General features: G+C 36.8%; 1 protein-coding gene across 5 annotated transcripts in view; it reads left to right on the top strand.

The window, feature by feature from the left end:
- The window catches only part of PCDH9 (protocadherin 9), a 737828-nt gene that overhangs the window by 173989 nt on the left and 537662 nt on the right, over positions 1-26177 (top strand). The window contains exon 3 of one of the 5 annotated variants that reach the window (XM_014965924.1): positions 21656-23402. The exons of the other annotated variants lie outside the window; for them this stretch is intronic. Coding sequence (XP_014821410.1) covers positions 21656-21676 — 21 coding nt within the window. The 3' untranslated portion in view covers positions 21677-23402. Of the gene's footprint in view, positions 1-21655; positions 23403-26177 lie in introns of those variants that run through there. 5 annotated transcript variants of the gene reach the window in all.

Consider the following 26177-nt stretch of genomic DNA (forward strand, 5'->3'; position numbering starts at 1 on the left):
GGTCCCTTTAAACCCAAACTATTATATGATTCTCTGGTCTGTTTTACATTTTACAGCCTCCTGAAGCTGGAATGGCACTATTCTCTTGTCCTTGCTTGAGGAGATGCAGTTCAGACTATCATTGTCTGTCACACTGTGTATTAGCAGCGCTATGTGCTGCCTGGTACTAGCCATTGTGGAGCTGGGCAGATCTTTTCTACAAAGACCCTTATTCATAGAGTCATAGCCATACGTGCTTTACCAGCAGTACTTCACCACTGGTGGGAAGATGATGGTGTGCTGGCTGTCTTTAATATGACTATTCTGGGAAAGCCAACAGAAATATGTTTGTGGAAAAGTGCATCAAGGAACTGATCTCTTACCCAGAACTTTCTAGTAGAACGGTATGTGCTTTAAAACGCAACTGATATGCTCTGAAAAATGGCCTCACAATGTCTTATCCTTCTGCATTCCAGAAAAAAAATGTTGTATTTTCTGGAACATACTGCCTCACCGGGTCTAGAATATATTCTGTTATATGCTATGCCACTGCAGATAGTCCACTGAAAATACTTTGCTTGCCTTATGAAGCATGGCCTGTAGCATGCCTTAAGGCATTGCACTTGTGGGGCTCAAGTGATAGCTGAGTTACTGTATATGCTCTGTATAGTTGCTTATACTCACTTCAACATAAAACAGCACATTTACACATTAGACAAGCACAAAATGGTCCATGTGGAACTACTTTCACTTGAGGCGAAGTGTCCTTGTAGAGGTTTGAAGTGTGAAGTGAATTATATCATTTTAAATTGCACAAATAAGCAGAAAAGAAAGTTAATTTGTATTCTTTTTCCTGGGTCAGGGCGGTTGAAGGGAAGGTTTTCCCCTTTTCTCTGCTTTTTTTTTTTTTTTCCAATTTTTTGGGAAGGGTAGGAGGGCTAAGACAAATTATCTTTTTCTTAAGCATATAAGCCAATTTCTAAAGGAATATAAAATATAATAAGGAATGTGGGAGAATGAATCTCACAAATCTGAATTGAGATGTGTGATGAGTAAAATTTTTTTTGTTTTATTATGAGGAGCTTTTTGTTTAGATGGGTCGAAAGTGAAAAGGAAATAATTGTGTTGGGTTCATGGTTTATTGGGAAAGCCCTAGCCATTGGGCATACCAGTTGCATATTTGAATATATTTCAAGATGGATCTTACAGGTTGTATCACTTGCATCCTACTTGAAACACTGGCATATGCGGAGGGGTAGTGCAGTGTGAAATTTATCCCTTTACCTTACAGATTTTTGGGCAGGATTGCTGTTTCTGAGAGTTTTTAAAAACTTGTTCCTGTCTTATGATCTTGTTTTTTTTCTTTCAATATTGTATTTTTCCCTGAGGAGCTTTCCATAAGGTGCTCATGAAAACATAGTAAACAATTTGAATTACTTAGATGTGGTGATTCAGCTGGAAGTATCACCAGTGTGCAGTGGCGGATCTTAGAAGACTGTGACTCATGAGCAGCAGCAGTAATTCAGAGACCAAATCTGGTCCTTTGAGTTTGCAACGCACTATGACTTGCAGAGGAGTAAAACTGAAGTCTCTCTGTGGAAGGCACTGGAACTACATCTGAGAACAAATCCACTATGTCCCAGTCACCACACTACAATAGTATGCTGCAAGTAAAATGCCTGCTGAAACAGCTGAGGTTTCCTTTTTTTTTTGCCGTATATATGAAAGCTTTGGCAGTTGCCTTTTCAAACCTAGAATGTCTGAGTTTCATGGAGAGCTCAGGACCGCCTAACGAGGGGTGGTCCCCACAGCTGCCTGGGCCTGAATAGACAGGGCAATCTGGAAATCAGCCTCCCTAGCATGTAGTTCACTATGTGTTAAGCCCCCGTTTTAATTTACAGCCCGTAATATAGTTTCTTTGGCAGGGATTCATAAATCTCCATTTCATCCATATGACTGCTGCAAAATAACGGAGCTTTCTCTGGTGCTGCCTCTGTCTGCCACGAAGCCTGCCTTTTGGGACGCGTAGAATTCAGGGGTAGGAACATCACCTGATGCCAGTCCTTGCAGACGCCTAGCGTTACTGAAAATGTGCTGGTACCTCACATTGCTATGCAGGTCCATGGTCATTAAAATTTTATCATATAAACCCTGCCGTCTGCACTGAAGAGGAATTGAGAGCCTTGGCAGAGGATGATCATGTATTTTGTCAGTATCTTCTGAAAGAGAAAAACCAGCAGGTTCTGAGCAGGAAGGAACCAGAATAACATTCCCTTTAATTTAAATATAATATAATGTCAAAACCCTTGTAATTGACATTTATCTACTGTAGTTCATTTTAACTTTTTTCCCCAGAGTGGCTCAGTGTCCCGTGGTTGCACAACAGTTCAAACCAGTTGCACATGATATGATTTTCATATGTTCCTCCTGCAAGGCAGATATTCATCAAAGCACGCCACAGAGAGCTAAAGCAAAAGGCAGCAAGCTATAGATTATAACATTGATTTATCAGGGGTCAGACTGTCAGATTAGTAGGTTTAGAGGCTAGGCCCTTTGTGCCTCCTAGCACTGATGCAGATAGAAACTGGCAGGCAGATAATTAAGCACAGTATTCTGCAGGTAAGACAATCAAGAAGTTTCAATTATAATAAAAAATAAATAAATAAATAAAAAGCTAAGCCCTTTATTGGCCGAACTTTTTTTGTTTTTAGCAAAGGATCACATGAACAGAGTTTGGCTGGCTTGTGGTTTTACCAAGATTCTTTTTTATTCTTAATATTTTGCTTGTGTATGTACAGTTTCCTTCTCAGTTACAACTAAAAAGAAATTAGAGAAAGAACATTACAAAATTAATTGCTTTTTAAAAATATAAGAAATATTGAGGAAATGATTATTCTATGTTAACTAGGAAATACAAGAAAAATGTGAATTTGAGCTAAGTTTTCCAAAGTGATAAACCCCTTCTTTTTTTAACTACTATCTGAATAAAGATTTTGAGATTACTGTTATACAGAAATGAAACCTAGCTCCCCCTGAAGACAAAGAGAGTATCTCTGAGTTCCTCAGTACCTCTTGTATTAGGATCTAGTTCCCACAGAAAGACTACTCAAAATATAATACTTTGAATCCACAGCCTGTTGGCAAACTTCAGATTCACTGATTTTCCCCTAAGGAAAGGTAAGGTCTGTAAGAAAAGTTTCTGGCCTATAACCTGTACTTAAATAAATAAAACATACTTGTTCGTTAAATGAATAAAGACAAAACCAGGTCTACTGCAGGTATAAAGTATTTCCATTTTCATATTTCATGCATACACAAACTATTTCAGTGTTAGGTAGACTTCAATAATTAATGAATTCAGGAAAGGCAAACCCCAGTTTTCCTAGAAGACAAGTGGTATCTAACTGTTCTTGCTTTAAAAGCTAAAAAAGGGGCTTTTTTCTATAAAGCATTAGGACTAGTGCCAAGCACTTCAAAGGTACTTAAAAGAAATTAAGGAGCAAAAGAATTGCATTTTCTTATTGAGAAGTAAAGTGTATCCCTAGAATTAACAACAGTGGGATTGCATGAATGTTTCTTTTGGATTTCTTTTTACTCTTTCATGTGACTGGCTTTAGATCAGATGGCTAACTAGCAAGTTCTTACCTTACTTTTGTAAGTGTACATATTATCACAGTGACTTCATTTCACACATGAGTTAAAAGTGCTTGTTTTTTTCAGCTCTTGACTTCTCTTCTTTCATAGGCGAGTGAACCTTTGTTTATTGCTGTGTCAGGTGAGCTTTCTCTAAGTAGAAGTACTTTGTTATGTTGGCTTGCCCCAAGTTTTTAATAACTTAAGCAATGATTTACGTCAGGTAGGGTCTGGCACTACAGTGAGAAAATGCTGGGAAACTGAAGATGTTCAACAACTACTGTCCTCTCAGAACAACTTTATATTCGGAGCTATGGGGTTTCTTTCCTTAATTTGTTATGAGTGAGTGCTTCTGCAGTTGAGAGATTTACTCACAATTCTGCAATTCACTTGATGCTCTCAAAAGAGGATGCAAATAGCAATGGGGCTGTGGAGTGGCCATCTGCAAAAATAGGATCTGCTTCTTCCAGTGTGAAAATCTCCATAGCTTCATCTTTGTTCACCCTTGCCTTCTACAGTACAGGCCCTCTGAGAAAGGATGGTGGCAGGTAGACCATGGGGGTTGAGAAGGTTTGGAGGAACCAACAGCCTTCCACAAGGGTCTGCTTCTGGTATCATTCTTGCAGACCATTGAGCTTATTCCTATGCATGCAAATTCTTTAGAAATAAATGAACAACGGATATTACATGAGAGATTTCTGTTTAGTTTTTTGGCTTTTACTGTACTTTGGATGATCTAGCTTTTTATAGAGATAGTAATCATCTAGATGAGTATTATGAGTCACTGAAAAATAACAGGTTGCTCTTATCTCTTAAAAAAAAATATCTGCTATCCTTTCTGAATATGAAGAAAATAGAAGAAATTCTACCATATGCCTACTTTCTATAAAAAATCAGCTAGATAATGATACTTCTGATCTCTGATTAGTATTTGTTGACAGGGTTGCGATCAAGTGTTTTAAATCTAAAATTCAAAAATATTTTGGCACTGTCAAGGTTACTCTCCAATTATTTAGAACATTATTTTTCTTGCTTGTGCTTCTAGGAATGTTTCATATACTTGTAGCTGAAGTCTTATCCCTTACTAAAAAAGATATGCTCTATTTTTTGAATGTTTATAACCTTTTGAAATGGGTAACTTGATGAAATCGATTTGGACTTGTTTTCATGGATCTAGCAAAAGAAAGCTCTGTGATCTCAGTATTCTTGTTTTGCTTAGTATCAGGTTGTAGCTCAAAGCCTTCTTAAAGCTCTTCAAAGAAAGTGCTCGAAGAACTCTCATTATAAGTATTAGGTAAATGGTTCTAATTTGTTTCATTTTCAAAACCAGTAAAAACTATTTCAGTGAAATATTTGGTAAAATCAAGTCAACACAAAACATCAATTAATAAAAATCCTGAGCCAGTCTGATACAGATGACAGGCATAGTTTTGGTTTCATACAGTAAAAGTTGCACTAAAGTGTAACTAAATGAGAACATAGCTTTCCCTATATTCTAGGAAACTTGGCAGCCTTCACTAGGGGCATTTCTACCAGCTATAATCATCATATTATTATTTCTTGCATTCCCTTAGCTGTGGAAAACATGATGAGTAAGAGCAGTCTCATAATGTATATTGATCACCCAAGTATTAATCTACTCAAACAATATTTACCACTCGCTTAGCACTTTTCATTTCTTTAAACATGAAAGCACTCTTAAAAGGCTGAGTGGGGTCTGTATTTTTCCATTTTACTTATGGAGAAAACAAAGCAGAGCACGTCTAAGTGACTTTCCCGAGTCACGACCTCAGAAGGGCAAGTGAAGTGACTCAGGCCCTCATGCTCCCAGGGCTGGAAGGGAAGACAAACTTGGCCAAATTCTCCAACCGTGGTTGTGCCTGCTATTTTTGTAAAAGCACGTTTTTGTGTAAATGCCTCTCTCGATATTTATTCTCTGAAAATAACAGCTTCTTCCATGCTTATTCTGTCTCACAGTTTTTTCATCTCTACCCATCCTTGTGCCATTTCTAGCCTCGAAAAATGCATGCACACAAATCAGCCACTGAAGATTTCTAGGGCTGAACACGAGGTTTTCTTGTCCACCCTCTTGATGGTGGCTTTACAGTCAATCTTAGGAAAAGGTGCTTGTAGGGAAGTCTAGTTCAGCACTTCAGTTCTACCAGACGTAGTACTTCATTTTTATCTCTTTCCGCCAGTACTCCAGCAGGAGTTTTCCAGGGGGCTGGGATGATGTTTTGTGAGAGATAAGATAATACGGTGCATATACACCGATTCCTAAAAAGTGTGCTTTCTAGCATACCACGTTGATAGCACAGCAAGTAAACAACAATAACTACCTCTCTGGCATACACATCCACAGCTATCGCTAAGGGACACTGCCATCCAAAACCTTTTCTTCCACGCAGTGCTGCACAGCTGGGCATGGGCACTGTGATTTATGTTCTACTGACTTCAGTTCCAGCTAGCCTCGTTTGAACCAAATTTTGCTTTTAAAACGACCAGTCTGTGCTTTGTTCTTCGTTTGGAAAAAAAAAAAAAAACAACAAACATCCACCGAGTTTTCCACCAGATTTGTAAAGTTCCAAATCCTTTTGTTTCAGTGACAAATACTTCTTCCATTGAGCCCTTTTACATGTCAGGGTGGAACCATCCCCAGGCTGATTTAAAGGCAAAAGACAGAAGTGGGCCACTCCAGGCTTCCTGTAAACAGTTTAGATGAGAACAATGTGCTAACAGTTCCATGCAGTTTTCAGAGGCGGCTGAATTTGCTGGATTGCTGAGTCACTGACAAGCTGTAGCGTGAAGGAGACAATAATTTCTTTCAATTAGAAACTCATACAGACAGGAATATCCTTCAAATATCACAAAGGTAAAATGGAAATTCAGCTCCATTTCGGTGAGGGATTCCTCAGCTGCTGCAGAGCAAGAAGTAGACGATGGAACTGTGCGTCTAGTTACAGGCATCAAACTTCTTCTTTTCTTTTTCTTTCTTCCTTTGAGTATTTCCTAACTATCTTTTCTAAATTCATTTTACTGTTGGCTGACTGTCACTGGTTACCATAGCAACAACCTCTGGTAGCAGCAAGTCTGGGATGCCCGATGTGAGCATCTTCACATTTGAGCCTTGCCAAGGCTAGCTATTAATCCAGGGTTATATATTGGCTCAACACTGTAAGATTGCTCTATTTTTTCCTCCTTTAGCTGGCTGCCAATCTGCTTTTCCTGAGTTGGTTACTTCTCTTTCCTCACATATCTATTGGGCAATCTGTTGTTAATTTTCATTCTTTGATCTTTTCCTGTTGGTTATTTTGGAGGACTAGTTAGCTTGAATCTCTTTGAACAAAATAACATGTAACAGGATTTCATTGAAGAACCTCTTTTTCAGTATGGTTCTTAAGGAAAAAGAAGGATGTCAGGTAATCTTGTTCTTTGGACAAATACAGTTTATTCGAACAAATTTCACTTGGAAGCTGTTTAAATGCTTTTTATAGCATATCATATCAATGGTTAGTTTTTTACTAGGGTGAGGGGGAGAGAAATACATTTAATGGTAGCGTGTTTGGAGACAGGCAACTAATATGGAACAGATGTGAATGATGCAGCACTTAATGGCAGCAGTGGAAGGGTACAGCAGTCTTTAAAATTTTTTAAACTCCCATACCCTCACCATAAAACAACCCCTAATAGCAGCTGAAACCTTGCTGTAAAGCAGAAGTAGCAAAGTGGTTAAGAGTAGTTGGTTGGGAAATGAGAGCTGAAAGAGAAAACTGCAGTGCAGTGATTGGTTTGATTTGCTGAATAAATTGCTATGTTCAGATTCAATTTGTATCAATAGGCAAAGCACTGTACACCTGCAGAGCCTGTCACACTTGGTATCCAAAACTCTGACACAGCTAGTCTTAAACAATCTTTTTACTGTTGTCAATAATTAAAGCCAAAAAAACCCAAACCACCTCACCTAAAAACAACCACTAAACTTATAGTATTTGCATTTTTATTCCGTATACATGAAAAAATAGAGTAATGTTTCTTTGGGGTATTTCCTTAAAGAAACACAATACTTTTTATAAATTATGGAATATTGTATTATTCTCAATGGATTATTTTAAAAGTAGCCAAGGGGTACTGTTCATTCAGTAGAAGAATTTCTCTTTATTAAACACGACTGAAAGCTAGAAGCATAATATGCTGTCTCCTTAATACAGTGGAAATTGCACTTTGATAATTTGCAGCTATGATGTAAAATGGGTAAATGTGAAGGCTTTTACATTTGCACCCAGGCAACTGATGTTTATCCCCGTCTTCAATCCCTGTAGCTTTTCAGGATCGAGAATAGCTCGTTTCTAGGGAATGCTTTTCATGGTTTTTGTTTTGTTTTGTTTCTTTTTTTTTTTTTTTTTTCTCAAACCTCTTTGGATATGTTTTGTAATAAGTGATTCATTCAAAATCTGAACTCTCAGTTTTTTGGTTTGGGTTTTTTGGGGGGGTTGGGGGGGTTTTGGGGGGATTTTTTTGAGTTTGGAAAAATCCCTGCAGGTTTGTTTGGAAGTTTGAGTTCAAACTGCTGTGATGGGAGTTTTCAGAAGAAACAGGACTGAACTAAATGATTGATGTAGAATAATATTTCTGGAGAAAGAGGAAAGATGAATCTTGAGAGGAGATATAATGGCTCCAAGGGGTAGAAGCTTATTTGGACCAATCCTAGTAGATTTTAGGGGAATTCCTCCGGTATTTAGAAAGTTGCAGAGAGCGCTATCGGCTTAATATTTTCTATTAGGGAATTTCATTTATTTCCAGGAGAAAAGAAAGAGTGTAAATTAATTTTTTGTTAAGAGAGTAAGTAGGGTGAGTTGATGCTGCATACGGTTTGTCCTGGCTCTTTGAGCTGCTACAGTCATACCTGGTTTTAGTTAGAATCCTAAAGATTCTGGGTTTTATGGTAAATAAGTATATTTTTGTGCAGCCCAGCACTAAGTACAAACTTATTAATTACAGTTGACATTTGTGATCTTGGGGTCAGGCTACCTTTTGAAAAAATATCTACAGGGCAAATTTCAAAAAGCGTATTTGGCTGTTGCAGCCCAAAAGACCTATGGACAGTTCTATAAATGCGTTTTCAGCCTTCCTTAATATTAGTTTAACACACTAATGTTTAATCAAAGTGTTTGATATTTAAATATTAAACATTGCCATTTTCTTCTGAACACTTAGAACAGAGTGAACATGAGCATCTTGTTTAATCATTGTTAATGGTCCAGGCAAATTCCAAGACCAAATTATCAGCAGTTATTACATGTCTAAAGGAAACGTGATTCTATTTATTCTTGGTAACAGGTATTTTCACTATGTGAACTTAAAATATTTTGAGCTCCTGTAGCCTTCCTCAGTAGATAATTCCTTTACACTGTTGGGAAGTTTGGTGTCAGGATGAAAAGGATGCTCAATTTTTGATAACTGATAGAATGAAGGTCTTCTTCCTAATATACTTAGGAATGACAGTCTGTGGTCACAAGTATATTATAAATTTGGAATATATATCCCTGAGTATTCTGAGCTAAATTTTTAAAGATGTAGTTTTGCTCTGCATCTAATGTGAGACCTTTACATTGTAGGTTAATAGTCTCAAAAACACCGAAAACATTACGGAAAATTAGTCTTAGAAATTTGTATTTCCGTGCAAAACAATGTATTTTAAAGGACACATGTAACTACTTGGATTTCATGGATCTTCTGCGTTTGTGGAGGAAAAAAAAAAGAAAAAAAAAAAAGAAAAAGAAAAAGCAAAAAAAAAAGCCAAATGGCAGTCAAAAAAAAAAAAGGTGGGGAGAGAGGAGGGCTAGGGGAAAGACCTCTGACACTGGGTCTGACCAGTCTGTTAAACTGGGTTAAATTAAGTTCTTTAACCTCAATCTCTAACTTTTTTCAAAGACCTAGTTAAATTGGTGGGTAGGCTGGCTCACCTTACTTCCTTCAGGCTACACAGAAGGAACAATTAAACACTCTTTTATGCAGTCCCTGCTGGAAATAGCAGAAGCTGTGCCATAAAGTGTTTGGCTGTATGGTAGCACTCATACCTACTCACCTGAAGAAATAAAAGGTATTTCTGAAATAGAAGTTCAGAGGCCAGTGGATTTATTGGCTGCAGCTGTGAAGGTGAGTGGCTAAAAGCAGGAGCAGTAGTCATGGCCATTTGGCTGTGAAGAATGCCAAAAAAAATCCCAAAACCAACCCTCTTTCTGTGTTCTAGTGATTTTTTTTTTTTTTTTTTTTGCTGATAATGTTTATTTCTGAGCATGAAAGCTGTATTTTGTTTCCAGTTTTTAGACAAAGTCAGGCATCCTGACATTTACTGTAACTAAACAGGACTGTGTGAAGGAAATTTTTGATGACTCCTGTGTTTCTCCTAACAGAAACAGCAAGCAGGTTCCCCAGTAATGGCAAAACATTCAAGATAAAATATGCCTGACAGCATTAATTGTTGAAGTATATTAAAAACTAGATGGATTGCTGTACTTGTGTCATGCTTCAAAAGCATCATTTTTACATCATTTTGTTAGAAATACCATAGATACGCAGCCGTTCTGGTACACGGAGAGGTTTGCCCGAGTTGCTGTCAAATCTCAGTTTGTTTATAGAAATCTTTAAGGCACTTTAGCCAAAAGGGATTTGGTCTTGTGGTGCCAGTGTGCGCTACCAGATTTTCTTGCTTTACTGTACCTATGCTCTTGGCAGACTGCCTGTTCCTTTAGGGAGTTTTGCTCCTTTCAACCATGTTGTTAATGAAGGTGGGGAATCTCTTCCTACGCATATTTATTGACTCTCAAGCTTCTGAGTGGAGGAAGAGAGTCCTGAGTTTTGATTTCTTGTTGTTTTTAGAACAAGCAGACAAGAAGCATGGATTTATTGAACAAAAGAGATCAGACTTGGATGACGATGCGCATGATGATTCAGAAGAGGTTTTAAATGAAATGCCAATAAATATGATCACAGGTCATACCTACGCTGCTATTTTTTGATCAGTTGGCACAGCTCTTTCTGTGTTTGCTACCCAAAGCCATTAAGCCATTAGTTTGCGATGATGACAGTTAAACTGTAAAAGCCAAATGCCTGAAACAGAATTACTATGCTAGTCATGCGGATATTCCTTGGTGTACAGAGACAGACGGCTTCCTGAGGCTGTGCCTTCTTGATAGGTAAGCAAAGACCTAAAAGTCAAGAAGAAATCGAGAGGATACTCAAGGACCTTTCTGGTTTTCTAGATTATGAGGGAAAGGGTAAATAACGAATAACAGCAAAACAAGTCTAGCAGTAAGAGCCGAGAGGCTTTTTCTGCCTCTCTGTGTGATGAACATCTTCTTCATTTATGCATCATAAGTCTGCAGCCTGTTGTCAGTGTTTTCCTTAGTCTTACAGTACAGAGCCCTGGAGCATGCCCACACTATTGTTCTTGGAAGTATATTGAAGTAATGACTGTGATTCAGGCTGAGGTGAATGGGAAAGGGAGGAACTTCTAATTTGCAGTGACTAGATAAGTACTGTTCATGAGCTTGCACTTACATGCTTTTTGCAAAGAGGTGTTTTTTTCCAAGGTGTTACCCTGCCTGTGCTGCTTTTTACTTTAAACCATAGAGCTATTTACATAACAGGGAGTTTATGAGGAACAACTCTTGAGGCCTGATTTGCTACTAGCTTTCTTTGCCACCAAGTAATACCAACACACTTACAGATCAAAATGTTGCCAAAACATTAAAAAAAAAAAAAAAGCAAACTAATAATTTCTTAAGAATTTGCTCATTAACCCTCCTGAATGATAACAGATGCATCAGTTCTTGCAGAGAGTGGGATGTGTGCTGCTGGAGGGAGTTTACCTAAGGAATACCTTTTCAACGCACCTGGCAGGTGAATTGGTGAGTTTTTGAGGTGGATGGTTGACACCTGTGAGAGGTGTATTTGCTTTCTCCCATTGTTTGGATTTGGGAATGGCTGCAGCTGTTAGCTTTCCTGTAAATTTTGTCCCCATAGATAGCTGGTATTACTGCTGTGCAGAACTCCAGTTGCACTTTCTTTGTCACACGCATTTCAAGATGGAGTCACCTGGTAATTCTCACTGACTTCCTTGAGAACTTCTTTGCAACACACAGTCATTTTAGGTACTTGACAATGATTTGGTTGGTTATTATTTTGTTTCAATTAGATCACATATTGCATGTCGCAGCAAATTCAAAAGATTTCATAAACACCTGTTCCAAATTGTGGTTTTACGAGTTAAATTTAGATCTAAAATATTTTTAACTCTGGTTGTTTTTCTTCTTGTTGTTTCTTAATGGGACTTTTTTTTTTTTTAATTTGCGTTGTTGGGATCTGTCTCAATTCCCATTAAATACATAGGATTTAAATATAAATTGAGAAATATAAATGAGCTACTTCTTTATGAATGTTCAAGATCTCTGATGATGACCGACTGATTTTTTTATGTTAGGTTATTTTTAGTTTTCTTTTTATTTTACTCTCTATCTTTAATTACCAGATCACGTTATTTAAAGTGGTGAAGACAGTGGGCATTGTCTGCAACTTGTGCCCAGTTTGCATTCTAATCCATTACTAGCAAGTGATGTTTTAGGTTCATTTATATAAAAACGTCATTGTATTTCAAAATTTGTAGCCCATTAAGATATGCTGCTTCAGAGAACATAGGGATTTACAAAATCTTATGCTTTAAAAATAAAGGCAGAAGCTTTCCAAGTTTCTTTTCAAGCAACTCTTTGCAGAGTAAAAGCAAATTATATACACATCAAGAAAGCAGCGCATGATAGACATCAAGAAAAACCTGGAACATTTGTCTTTTTTTTTCCATCAGATAGTTAGAAAATGTCAAATAAAGGCTATGTTGTTCTTTTCATTTTAACTAGAAAATTCTCAGCAAAACAGGACACCTAGGTAGCAGGAAGAAAATATTCATGGATTGTTACATTATAGTCACAGTTTCTCTCATTTCCCAAAATGCACAGCTGCTGTGTCATTTTAAGATTTAGAAGTCACTGCATTTTCGTTTTAACGATCAATGGCAGCTGTTGATCTGAGTCATTAATGAGATTTTGACTGCATCTGCATTTAAACCATGTATATTCTGCAAGAGACAGAGTATGCTTGGAAAATGAGATTTCTGTCATGGTAATAATAAAGAGTTTTACATGCTCAAGCTGAGAGGATTCACGTGAGTGAATCCTCTGCTCTACCCTGTGGAAGGTTATGAGGTACAAACTTTCCGTTAAATGAGGAGGGGCAGAGGGAGAACTCTTGCTGCGATTTCAAATAGAGCCCTTTGGTCTACAAGCACACAGAAAATGGCCCCTAGGTGAAGGTACCTGCCACTTCTGTGTTGAGAGTAAAGTAGTAGGAAAGTCTCCTCAAAGTGAAATGTGATTTTGTAGCTCGCTCATTTATTAAAATGCTATCTGTTTCTTCCTTTGAGGGCAGCAGAGTACCTTGAGAATGACAGATTGAGTGCACACAGCGTCACTTGGGGGATGTTTAATATAATGTCATAGATATTTAGGTATAGTTAAACTGCTCTTAAAAATGGCAAATAGTGACCTTCCCAAACAATGTCCAAATTATAATTCCGTTCCATAAAATCCCTCTTTGTAATTAAGTGTTCTTGGTTTGGGTTTCTTTTTTAAGGTTGTAAGTATCAGTGGGTTTCTGTATCAGTAATAACTTGCTTACAGCTTAGAAGAGAAAAATATAAATCTTTTTCAAGCTGCAGAGTGAATGTCTAACAGGGTTTGCCTCTTGCACATTGCCGTCTGTGATGTATGTATTTCATTAGCCTTTCTATCCTTTCACTCAGAGACTTCTTCTGTCTACATCAGATCATTGGGAAATTGTTCTGGTTAATTTATCCTTGCCAATATGCTAAATTAAGTTCTCAATATAACAAAAAGAATTTTCCAAGTTAGAAGCTGGTGAATATGTGCAAAACCCCAGAGTGAACCATGTTAAAGTTTTCTTGTAGAACTGCTATAATGTTGTATTTAGTACTACTGAACAAGGAGTAGTTATATGCATCTCACCGGGTCCTCAGTATAGCCTTAACTTTTTCAGGCAATTGGTAGTTATAGTCTAAACAGGCCAACTGCTGTTGAAAAGCCCAAAGTAGTTCCCATTAGGACATGTGAGAAGTAGCTTGGAAGAGCTATAGGAGGATGTTGATGTGCAATTGTTTGCAGAATGTTGGGACCGACCTATCATTGCAAATATCTCACTTTCATGAAGATTAAATCTGTAAATTGCCCAAGACATTAGGTAGAGAAGCAGCACACAGCAAGTACAAATCAGCTAAATACCAGCTTTCTTTCAGACAATAGACACCTGCTACTGATTTCTGGTAAGACAGAAAGTCACAATAATAAACACTGCTTTGGAAAAAGTTTGCTAAAGCATCCAAAGTAATGAATAATGTTTGCTCTATAGGTTATTCATTATTTGGAGTTACCCCTGTTGGAATTTGGCCGGCATGGACAGTTTAGGAACAGATACTACTTCTAATTTGGCCAGAGGAATTAAAGGACAATCAGAGATAATATTATGATTGACAAAAATAACAACATCTTTTTCAAAAATTATCCACTCCTCAGTAAGATTATTTCTTCATCCCATTTGTTCTATATGAATCTTCAATTTGGCCAAGTGCCAGCTCTCGGTTCTTCAGGATCATCGTCTCATTTATAGCGGAGAGCTTATCCTTTGGCTTTTGACATACTACGTTGCAATTGCAGCCTGTGTTAGCACTAAATCTTGCCACTTGGGCATTGCAAATCTTAATAACTAGTGAGAATTAAATAATTTCATACAAATAACTAAAATTGTAGCAGACTCATTCCCTTGGAGAATTTATGACTCTCTGATTTTCAGTCTCAATTCTTTATGAGCTTGGGTAGAGGACAAAATATCCATAGCCCAAATGTACCTTACCTTATCATCCAGATGTTGAAAAACTCAGACTGTAACATGCTTAGGACTTTCCCCATCTCTACTCCTTCATCCCATGGCAAGAGTTCATAGAATCGTAGAATCATTTAGGTTGGAAAGGACCTTTAAGAAAATTGAGTCCAACCATTAACATAACAATGCCAAGTTCACCTGTAAACCATGTACCTAAGCACCACATCTACACGACTTTTAAATACCTCCAAGGATGGTGACTCAACCACTTACCTGGGCAGCCTGTTCCAATGCTTGACAACCCTTTCAGTGAACAAAATTTTCCTAATTTGTCCTATCGCTTGTTACCTGGGAGAAGAGACCGACCCCCACCTCTCTAGAGCCTCCTTTCAGATAGTTGTAGAGAGCGATAAGGTCTCCCCTCAGCCTCCTTTTCTCCAGGCTAAACAATCCCAGTTCCCTCAGCTGCTCCTCATAAGACTTGTTCTCTAGACCCTTCAACATCTTCATTGCTCTTCTTTGGACACGCTCCAGCACCTCATAGAATCATCAAATGGTTTGGGTTGGTGAGCACTCCTACCAGTTCCTTCAGTACCCTTGGGTGGATCCCATCTGGCCGCATGGATTTGTGTGTGTCTAAGTGCTGTAGTAGGTCACTACCCATTTCCCCTTGTATTATGGAGCTTCATTCTGCTCCCCATCCCTGTCTTCCAGTTCAGGGGGCTGGGTACCCATGGAACAACTGTTCTTACTATTAAACACTGTGGCAAAGAAGTCATTAAGTACCTAAGGAGTCACACTGGGAAGTCACAGAAGCCTCTTGTGATAGTTATGTCCACTTGCATCTTCTTCTGGTGAGATAACTGGCTGCTTTCAACTTTGAGATCTTTTAGAAAAAATAAGTGAGCTAAAAAAGCTTTCCTCATGTCTGAACACTGACAGTACTGGAGATAAGGAGAAGGGAAATGAAGAATAGTTCAAGAGATAGCTCTGGTTACCATGAACTGAAAATCCTATGACTTTAATAAACTAAGTAAAAGAATGGTCCAGAATGTCTATCTCAGCAGTGGTTCAACAAATTGTTATCATCCCAGAGACTGCATTTTCATAATTCCTCTTACTAGCAATGATAATGTCAGGGAAAACAAACAAACAAACAAAAATCCTATGTAGTAATTGTCCACCGCATAGCATAAGATGGCCACTCTGTAATGCCCCCTATAAACTTCAAACTTAGAACTAACCTTCCTCGTTAAATACGTACTGGTTAAGAGCAAAATCGTGATTTCAGACCTCATCCTACTAACAGCTTACACATGTAAGTCGAAAATATCATGAGACTAATTATATGGATAAGGTTTGAACATCTGATTTTGAGAAATGAGTAGTTTTGCAGAAGCCATTCCATATCTGATATTACCTACATTTTTATATAGATATATTTTAATAATGCTCATTCCGTATCAGGCAGGAGATGTGGACATAGAAAATAGTAACAGATTGTATTACATGCAGCAATAGGCAGAGTTAAGTTTATGCTGGGACAGTAGAAGCAGAGAATTTATTATTATCTTTGTTTGCTGGGACCCTGTGGTTTGTTTTAGGATTTTAAAAAAAAAAAAGGTATATATGCATAAACCATATATTTATGTTAAATATAAGTTACATTTATAAGTATACTTAAGTATTAGTTATGTTCAACTTATTTTAATTATGGTTAAGCTTTTCTAATTGCTTAACCATTTTCATGGAAGTGTGGCTTATGTCCTGGTAAAAACTACAAAACAAATTAGCTGTCTTTTACCATTGGTGTCTTCCAATCACACCATTCCTGATTGAAATGTCTGAGAAAAAGGAGCTTTTCAGCCTTAGGAAAACCAATTCAGAACCATTAAGCATAGCTCAATCTTCTGTACTGAGGGGAAAAAAAAAATCACTTTTGGATTGAGGATAAAGTGTAGAGTATGCCAAATCCCAAATAATGTGTAGAGAAAGCTAGGAGCATATGAAAGAGTTCTGCATAGAATTGAATATAATTGTCTATATTATATAGCAAAAAAAAAAAAAAGTTTTAATAGACTGGAAAGCATAAAACTCAGTAGGCCTTTGTTGCAGTATGATCAAGAGCATCCCTAAGATGCAGCTTTGGTACTGAAGCATAACTTGTACTTGGGTAAATGACATTTCCAGGTTTGGAAGGTTACTTTTTAAAAGTGCTGAGTGGTGTCTTGTAACCTTCTGCACATTCACTTTTTTGTCATTTAAAATAGGCACGAATTCTCTTTTCTGTTTTGAAAAGAAATTTGCCATAATGGAAGCAGATGCGATATACTTCTCATTGGTATTTCTTCCCAAACTCATTTCCAAGTGTACAGTGACACTAAACAAAACACTGTGCCCTTTCTTCATCTGAGATGCTAAAATCTATCCCATCCGGATTTCATTCCAGGCACATTTCCACCTAATCTAATTGGATCTGAACTTCTAACATGAGAAGATTGTTTAAGTGGTTAGAGAAGTGTATTTATTTGTTCATACCAGGGATAATGTGTGACAAAATAATACATACCCAATATGAGGTATAGGAAAAAAACCATAATATGTTGTTTAGATTTAATATGCAAAACAAGAAGATAGCATGCATTTTGTAACATGAATGAGGTAATGTTTTTGTGAGAAGCCTAATTTTGAGTAATCACAATGAAATATTTTATCTTTTATTTTAATAGTCAGCTGGCATTTATGCTTCTTTGCTAAGAAAGTATATTAGTTGGAATAGTTTTCAGTAATTGTATAGATTTTTCATATGAAAATAATATTTGACTTCAGGCCATGCTTTTTAATTGATGACAAAAATTAAGAACAGAGGACTTTACTTAAAAAGCCAGGCTGGTGGACTTGAAAAGTTAGTATGGGCATCTAGGTGGAAACTTTTTGTTGCAAAATAGTGATCATTTAGCTAATTGTGCTCTTCCTGGTAAGGTGTTCTGCTACTTCTTTCACAATATGAAATACTGAGAAAGAAGGTTACTTATAAACTAAGTGGTTGTTAGTAAAAATGAAATGGCCAAAATACGGCTGGAAATACAGTATTTATGCAGCATTAAGGTATATTTTTTTTTGCATTTGTGTAGTACTTAATAAGAAAAAGTACAATATACTCTTTTCCCAGTAGGTGGCTTTCAAATTAAAGGTATTTCATTGTTTTGTGCTTGTGGAATCGCTATCAATGAGAATTAAGCTTTAATAAAAATTTAAAAGGTGAAGAACAAAACACATACCAATTATCTTGAGCTCATGTTTGTAAATACTCATACACTGGAAACACCTCTCATATTTCTGTGAGACCAGCAGTATTCATATTTTTTATTGTCCCACATAACACAGGATCCATTTCTTCTAGGCTTTTAAAATTAAATTCCATGTTGTTGCTAACCAGCTCCTCCTCTTTTGCTATTGAACATTGTAATGCAAAAGCATATTTGTGCCAGAGCATGTTCAGTACATGTCTTGTGGATGGGATTCAGCCTAAAACCAGTCTTGCAGACTAACTGTAAACCCTCAGACTTATCTAAACCATATGGTGAGTGCAATGTGAATGTCTCAAAAGACAGCACTAACACAAGTATGTAATCCATATAGTGCTTTGTAGCGTCGTGCAGGATATACCAGCTCAAGATGGGAAAGGTAGAACATAAACATTTTATGTTATTTTACTATTTTTTCCTGGAAAAAAGGAGGAAATAATCGTAAGACCATGTCTGATTAGTGAAGCATGCACCTGAAAGTTGAGAAAAATAAACAGCACCAAAGCAGAGGCAAGTCACAGAATCATAGAATAGCCCAGGTTGGAAGGGACCTCAAAAGATCATCTGGTCCAACCTTTTGTGGAAGAGCCTTGATGAGATTGTCTAGCACCCTGTCCAATTTAATCTAGAAAACCTCCAGTGATGGTAGTTAGTGGGGAAGGAGAAGAGACAAAGCACACCACATCTTTCTTTTTTAGCAGCTAGCCACATCTTAGGTCAGCTGGGGCTGCCCGTCTTCTCTCAAGTGTTATCCCATGGTCAGGTATCTTCACAGTCTCTCTGCAGTGTCTGTTTGGTGAGCACTGTCTGGATTCGGCTTCTCTTCAAGGCAGTTGTATCCCTCTAGCATTTTGTTAATGGCAGCTGCTCTATGTGCTCCCACCCCCAATATCTTCACTTACTTTCTAGTTGCCCTCAAATCCCCACAGAACTTAACCAGGTTTTGTGCTGAGTAGGTGTCAGATGAAAGCAATAGTAGCAGTTAATTGAACCTCTATAAAGGTACCAGTATGGTTTATCTCCCTGCTACCTAGATTAATAGCTTCTGTTGAATGAGGCCTCTGACAAGTTGGTTGAATCTTAATCTTCAAAAATTGTAGGTGGTTTTAATGCTATATAATTAATTTGGCTTTTAGTATAAGACCAATAATAAAAAAGAGACTACTACCATTTTCCTCCAAAACCTCTAACAGATACTTACAATACTTAAAGGTTTTCTCACCCTCCCCTCTTTCCCCCAGCTTTGAGAATGTAATGAAATTAATAACAGTGGAAGGAAGAATTATTTGAGAATACTGTTCAAAATCAATGGTCCTGCTTCTACCAAGTATCTTTCGCACTCTCTTTTTGATTGAGTTTTCAGTTAACAGATCTGATTTGAGGAAAAGCTCTTTAATACTTTTGCCTATCATTATTTACTTGCACTGAAAGTCTTCATACAGGAAAGAATTACAGAAAGAAAAGCTAATGAATTAGAAAAGAAATAGTTTAAGAACAAAAGGGTGAAGAATAATACCTTATCTCTCTGGGCAGCAAGACCAGCAGAAAGGGGAAAAAAATGTGGTAAGGAAACTGTGGAGAATAGGAAGCATAAGAAGCAAAGTGTCTCATTTGGAGACATTACATATGATGTCTTCCAGCTGCAGGATGTGAAGCAAGACGTCAATAGCATAGCTGGAGGTTAAGGTAGGGCTTGAAGACAACTGGGACACATGGAATCAATCGTGTAGCTGCCACAGCAAAAATGTATCTGGTTCTGCATCCAGAATTTTCACAGTTGCTCCAAAAACATGCACAGTGCTATATAGCTTACAGCAATGTTTGTACTAATTGACAATGGGTGACAAATCCAGTCAGCTAACTGGAATGGAGTGAGTGGAGTGGAATACAGTAGAGCATAGGACAATTATTCTGCAAAAGGGAAGACCAAAGTCCTAACACCAGGATTTAACTGGAGATTCTAAGATACTAGGGTAGTACTAGGATAATAGGAGTTGGATCAGAATGCAGAATTCATTAATGCAGTTTCCCTCTAGGACTGCCCCGATGTCTCAAAAGAAGATGCAAACAAAACAAGCAAAGCAAAGAACAAAATAATCAAATACCCAAAGATGGGAAAATCCACTTCCAGAAACTTTTCTCCAAATTCTTTTTAGAAGTATTTCTTTTAAATCATGAAACATGGCACATAACCTCCCTTTCAAAACTTTTTCACAGTTAGGCTGAGTAAGATTCCCAAGAATATCAAGAATTGTAAGTGCCAGGTCCTTCTTTGAATCTTGGTAAGGTCTTGACACAAGTGACATCCTGTGGCACTGAGTTCCATAATCTAATTATGTGCCGCATTAAAAAGTATGTCCTTTTATCAGATTTAGAGCTGCTGCTTTTCACTTTCACTTAGTGTCCTTTTGTTCTTGAATTATGAGATGCAGGACTACAGAAGCTCCTGATCTATTTTCTCTTTGCCACTTACCATTTTTATACTTTCATCATATCCCTCCTTATTCATCTTTTTTTTCTAAGGTTAACAATTCCATTTTTTTTCAGTCTTTTCATATGAAGGCTTCTCTATATGCCTAATTATCACAATCACTCTTCTCTGAATACCTTCTAATTCAGTGATATCTTTTTTGTGATGGGGTGACCAGTACTTCACACTGTTCCAAGAGGAGGGAAAATTATTGATTCATATAATGACATTATATTTTCTTTCTTATTCCTCAACTCATTTCTAATGCATCTTAACGTTTTACTTGCTTTTTTGACTGCACCTGCACATTGAGCAGGGCTATTCATTGAGCTGTCTGCAGTGAGGCCCAGGTGTTTTTCTTCAGTTGGCACTCTTAATTGAGATCTCTTGTAAAGTGAATGATTTCTTACAGGTAGGGTTTTTTACCAATATGCATTACTTTGCATTTAAATATATGATTTTCACCTCTTTTAAGATGGCATGTCCATCTAGCTTGGTCAGTTACCTCTGAAGTTTCCTGTCTTCTTCAGACTTGGTTAACAGAATTTTTTTTGTGTGTTAGCTGCGATTTTTGCCACATTGCTGTTCACTCATTTTTTTCCACATTAATTAATGTATTTTGAACACCTGGTCCTTGTCTAGAACCCTGAAGCACCCTGCTGTTAACTTTTTTGCTATAATGAAAATTGACAAAATATACGCATTTTTTTTTTATCTTTGAGAAAAGTTTTGCTTCATTTTGCATCTTATCCCAAAATGATACAGTCTATGATTGAGATGGAGACTGAGTTAGTCTTTTGAGAGGAACATTGTTCTTGCCTCATTTGTTCAGTTATTCTAACAAGGTTAAGGGCCGGATGGACACCTTCACAATTAAAGCTAGATCCTTGTGAGACAGCTATGGTCTTTGTGACCAAAAGTATGGAAGTTAAGGACAGTAGTTAATTCATTCAGTAAGTTTGGCAGACACGGTCAAAATTAAGAAGGGAGCAAGCTTTTAACGTAGCAGTTCTTAACACTGTCTTGGTGATAATCCGAACAAACAGGAATATATTCAGTCTAAATAGGCAGGAATGTGAGTCTACTTCTTACATCGAAGACTTTGTGTGAAAATAAAAAGGAAACTAGTGATGAGGTCTAGGCAGCTGTTAATTTTCCAGACTTTCTTTCAAAATCTGATATGAACCAAGATATTAAGATTTGGAATCCCCAAAGTTCTTGTGGAAAAGGGGAGAGGCAAACTTATTTTGAGGCTTTATATGTCCTGACATCCCCTAGGCCTGCTTATTTCCTGGTCTCTCTCTCTCTTTCTCTCAAGTGTTCCCCATCCTCTCCCTGAGAGAGTCTATGTCTGCTTCATCAACCCTGACTGCCTACAGTATGCACCAGACTCCATCACCTTTCTTCACAAAGAAGATTGCTTGCCCAGAGGAAGGCTCCTCAGACTGCTTGGGACACCTTGCACAGATGCATGCCACTGCCTTGAATTCAGAACGGACACTAAAAGAGATCCTGAACATATTGGTGGAAATGTGGTCAGTCACCTGCAACTCAGACCCTACCTGTTTGGTAAAGGACCTGTAAGGACAACTAGAACTTCTTGCGATATTGCCAAAGTCTTATCTGAAGGAAATACAGTATTTTCCATACCATAGTTCACCCAACCCTAAACCAAACTATTTTGGGTGGAATGGAGGTTGACAACAGGTATCAAGTGTTTCTTTTCTGAACGAGCCTGTTAAAGTACTAGTAACCTCTCTACAACTAGTACAGAAGCCTAATAAGATTTGAGGGCAGAATATGGAATATAATCTATGGCTATCTGTGGACCATTTATACATCTATATGTATGCACACATATATATCTGTGTGTGTATATGAGTATATATACTATATATTTTTTTTCCTTAAACAAGCTATTTTGATATAGGCAAATATAGGAAGCTGAATTATGAGAGAGTAACAGTAAAATTTGCCACCAAGCCCTTTTTTTTCATGCATAGCAACACAAAAATTATCAATATAATATAGCACAATCAAAAATATAAATAGAGTTTCTTATTTGAAGGAAGTATATGAAGAAAACTTGGTGCTCTTCACTAAATTTTGGAAAGCTCTAAAATACCACAGAGCTTGTGCAGCATAAGAAAGTGACAGGGAGAGAACATAAATTGTACAGTCACACCTAATGTTATATTAATGATACTTTTGCACCAAACATAAGAACAGAAACTGTACTATGTGCCATTTAGTTAATTTAGAGGAAAAAATATGTATACCAAAAATATGAGCTCACTGCAGTGAACAATTCAAAGCTGAATGCTTTTCACAATATATTTGCAAAATAAGCAGCAACCTATTACAAAGTTATGTAAGTCTTTACAGCGTGCCAGCCAAACCTCAGAAAATGACTTAACGTTAAGTGATTGAAGGCTGAGTTTTGCAGAAACAATGCAGATGGAAAACAGTAAGAATACTGTGTCTGCTGCTGGCTTCATACTAAAAATATCCATGCTTTGCGTTTGCTGTGGGTTAATATATCTCTTGAAATGTGTGTATATTCAGATAGTATTAAGAGATAGATATATGCCTTATTAATGGTGCATTGTCATTTGAGAGAATATCAGAGAACACTTTTTCAACATCTCTAGGAAGCTGTCACTTGTTACAAAGCCTGTAGCCCACTATTTTGATGTAAACCCACCATGATAAAATGTGTCAATAAATGAGCATTAAAATACTGCGTGAAATAAATCTGTATTCTGATAATATTCCAGTGCAGAACTGGCACATTTTTTCCACAGGATTTTTATTTCTTTTCTTTTTCTCTAGAACCTATAACAAAATTAATGTGAACAGAGAAAAGATTTGTCAGTGCTTTTCAGGCAGGCTTCTCGGTTCTCTCCTTTCCTTACAAGGTTGTGCATCCACCTTGTGTTCCCCAGACTTTAGTAGGGTATCAGAATCAATGACAGACCGGCATTTTTTAAATGAAATGTTTTAATACCTTCCCTCTCTTTATCCTCTTAGTCCTTGCTAATGACTTCTTCCTGAGGATTGGTATCAATGGTTATAATTTTAATGTACAAGATAATTAGTGAAGCAACACAGTGTGAATATGGTGTGAAGGATTACTTTGGCTAACACACCTGTTTATTTGGAAGGTCCTGTTTCATGTCCTTAAATCTGTGAAAAGATACCCATCAGCTTCAGGTCATGAGAGTTTCTGTAACTACTGGGAGCAGACCTGGGTGGTGTTTTTAGTAGCTCTGCATTTCAAGTTCATATAAACCCTAAAATCATTATTATTTGGTTGCTGTTATTTTGTTATTTAGGCTAAGCAAACTAATAAAGTTATGAGTTACAAAAGGTAGCCTTTCTGAATTTTAGCAGCTTTTTTTTTTTCTTTTTTTTTTTTCACAGCTATAAAAAAGTTTCTGTGTAAGATCCTTACTCGGCTATCCTACACTTAATCAAGAATGGGGACAATGTATTGTTGCTGCCCTTACTAGGGATTTTCCACATATATATAATCATAGACATAAATATATGCCATTGTTCCATTCAGTTCTTACAAATGCACTTAAAGGTAAAAATTGTATCAGTAAAAATCAATAGGAATTTTGTTTTTAACTCAGTGGAACTCAGATTTCATCCAAATATGACAAAGACACAGTTGAAAAGCTTTTTTTTATGAACACTCTCAAATCACTTGTGATTTCACTTTTTTTTTTTTTATGATGGCACTCTATTTTTCAAAGACATTGATTTTTTCCTGACACTTTTAATTATACTTGTCTATGTAAGACAAACTCTGATCCTTAAACTGTCCAGGCAAAACTCTCAGAGCAGAATTACATATGGTTCCCAGAAGGAAACAGCTGAAAACAGTAAAGCTAGATGGACAGACACATTAATTATTACATTAACTTCAAATATTTTTTTTCCATATCAATTCTACTTTGAGAAATGGAGAATCTATCAAATCAAGTATTTGACAGGTAATGTACAAAATATCATGCCATTTATCTGTTAGAGAAGAAAATACTCTCCTCGCTGAATCTTACAAAAACAAACTTCTATGTCTTCATACCAACAAACACAGATTTCACAAGAGACTTAGGTCTTGCCTATCCACAAGATGTGCATTTTCTGTTCATCCATATTAAGTATTATTTTAAGTGTATTAATGTATCCTTAGCAACATGTGAACAACAGCAGGTGTGAACATTGTCTATCCCTTGAGTGGATTCCCTTTTGAAAACATAACTATCAGAGTGCTTCCTTTGAATTTTCTGAATTGATGTGGAACTCAGGGCTCAATCAGCGGAAATATTTAATCTTTTCCTATCAAAACTAAGTATAGTATTGCAAATTCTCCTGATATATTCCCAAGCCCTTACTAACTATTCATTGCAAAAACATATCAAACTAAAGTGTCATTATAATTTAAGATGTTCTAGTCTGAAGATTTAAATTTTTTATTTATCCTTGTAGTTTTGTAAAAAGGATGCTGCCCTTTGAATAATACCTTTATTTTAAAGGTGAGTCTTTGGTGCGTAGCTTAATAGCAGTCATTTTAGCTTGTCATTTTAGCAGTGGTAACTCTCATAGCTTCACTCTCTAATTTGTTTTTCATTGTTCATCTGGTTTTTGTTGAATTTCAGATATCACTGATTTTGAACAGCGAAATTAGGTTGGCCTTTAACTTCAGGGTTTCATTTCATATTCCATTGAGTAGGCGCAACATAGTGCCATTCATGCAATAGTAAGTTAGGGCTACAGGAGGCGGGGGGAGGGTGGAGGTGGGAAGAACAACCCAAAATAGCAAAGTAGTAAAGTTTGTACTGTCTTTTTTCTTAAAATGTAAAAATACATCATTTCCATTAACTTCTTATTATAACTTCAAAAGTATGTATATATTCAAGGTGCAAGAATTTTTTGTCCCAGACTTATTTTAGGAAAGACAATTTAAAGATTTAGAGTACAGACAGAAGTGTTGATAATAGTGTCAATGTTACATCATAACTTGCTATTGCACAATACAGTTTTTCTCACCAAAAGAAAAAAAATAAGCCTCAGTACTTAATTTACAAAGGAGACGGCTGGTAAAGAAACATTTTAAACCTGTGCCTAACTGTAAAAGAAGAATTTTAATGAAGCAGTAGTTAGTTTGCATGCAAATGTCTCTGAGCTGCCTTGTAAATTTTAGCCAAATATTTGAAGTTTGTCCATAACATTATCTGAGAAATGTGAGTTTAAAATAGTGTATGTTATATAAGTTCTTCCCACCTCCCAGGAATTGGTAAATTCAAGTAAGTAGCCCTGTCATGACTGTCAGTCTGTTTTCTTCTATACAGATTCAATTCAAAATCCTTCTTGGACTTAAATGCAACCTTCTTGGACAGATCTTGTGTCTTTCCATATCCTTGTGCTTCTCCCTGATCAATTCCTAGTAATTAGTGTGGTGGAAAGCAGAGCTGATTTGGAATGTTGTGTTGAGTAAAACTAATTCCACTCATTTTAATTAAACTTTTGATAAATAGGAATTAATACTAATTGCCAGATGTACAGTTTTTATAAACATAAAGAACCATGGATAGAAATGCCTTATTTTTTTCAAAATTGTTCTTTGTATGCCTGTGTCAGCTAAACATTTTCCTGTACACTTAAAATAGATCTGTGGTCTTTATATGGTATTGTCTATGACATCACCAACATGTCTTTTATTAATGGAACTCCAAGATAAAGCTTAATGTTTTAATATAATCCTATAGTCTTTTCCCTACCATTCGTACACAGCCCAATGCTTTTATGCTGTGGACAGACCACATTTAACT

Source organism: Calidris pugnax, unplaced genomic scaffold (assembly GCF_001431845.1).
Source record: "Calidris pugnax isolate Ruff unplaced genomic scaffold, ASM143184v1 scaffold20, whole genome shotgun sequence".
NCBI lineage: Eukaryota > Metazoa > Chordata > Aves > Charadriiformes > Scolopacidae > Calidris > Calidris pugnax.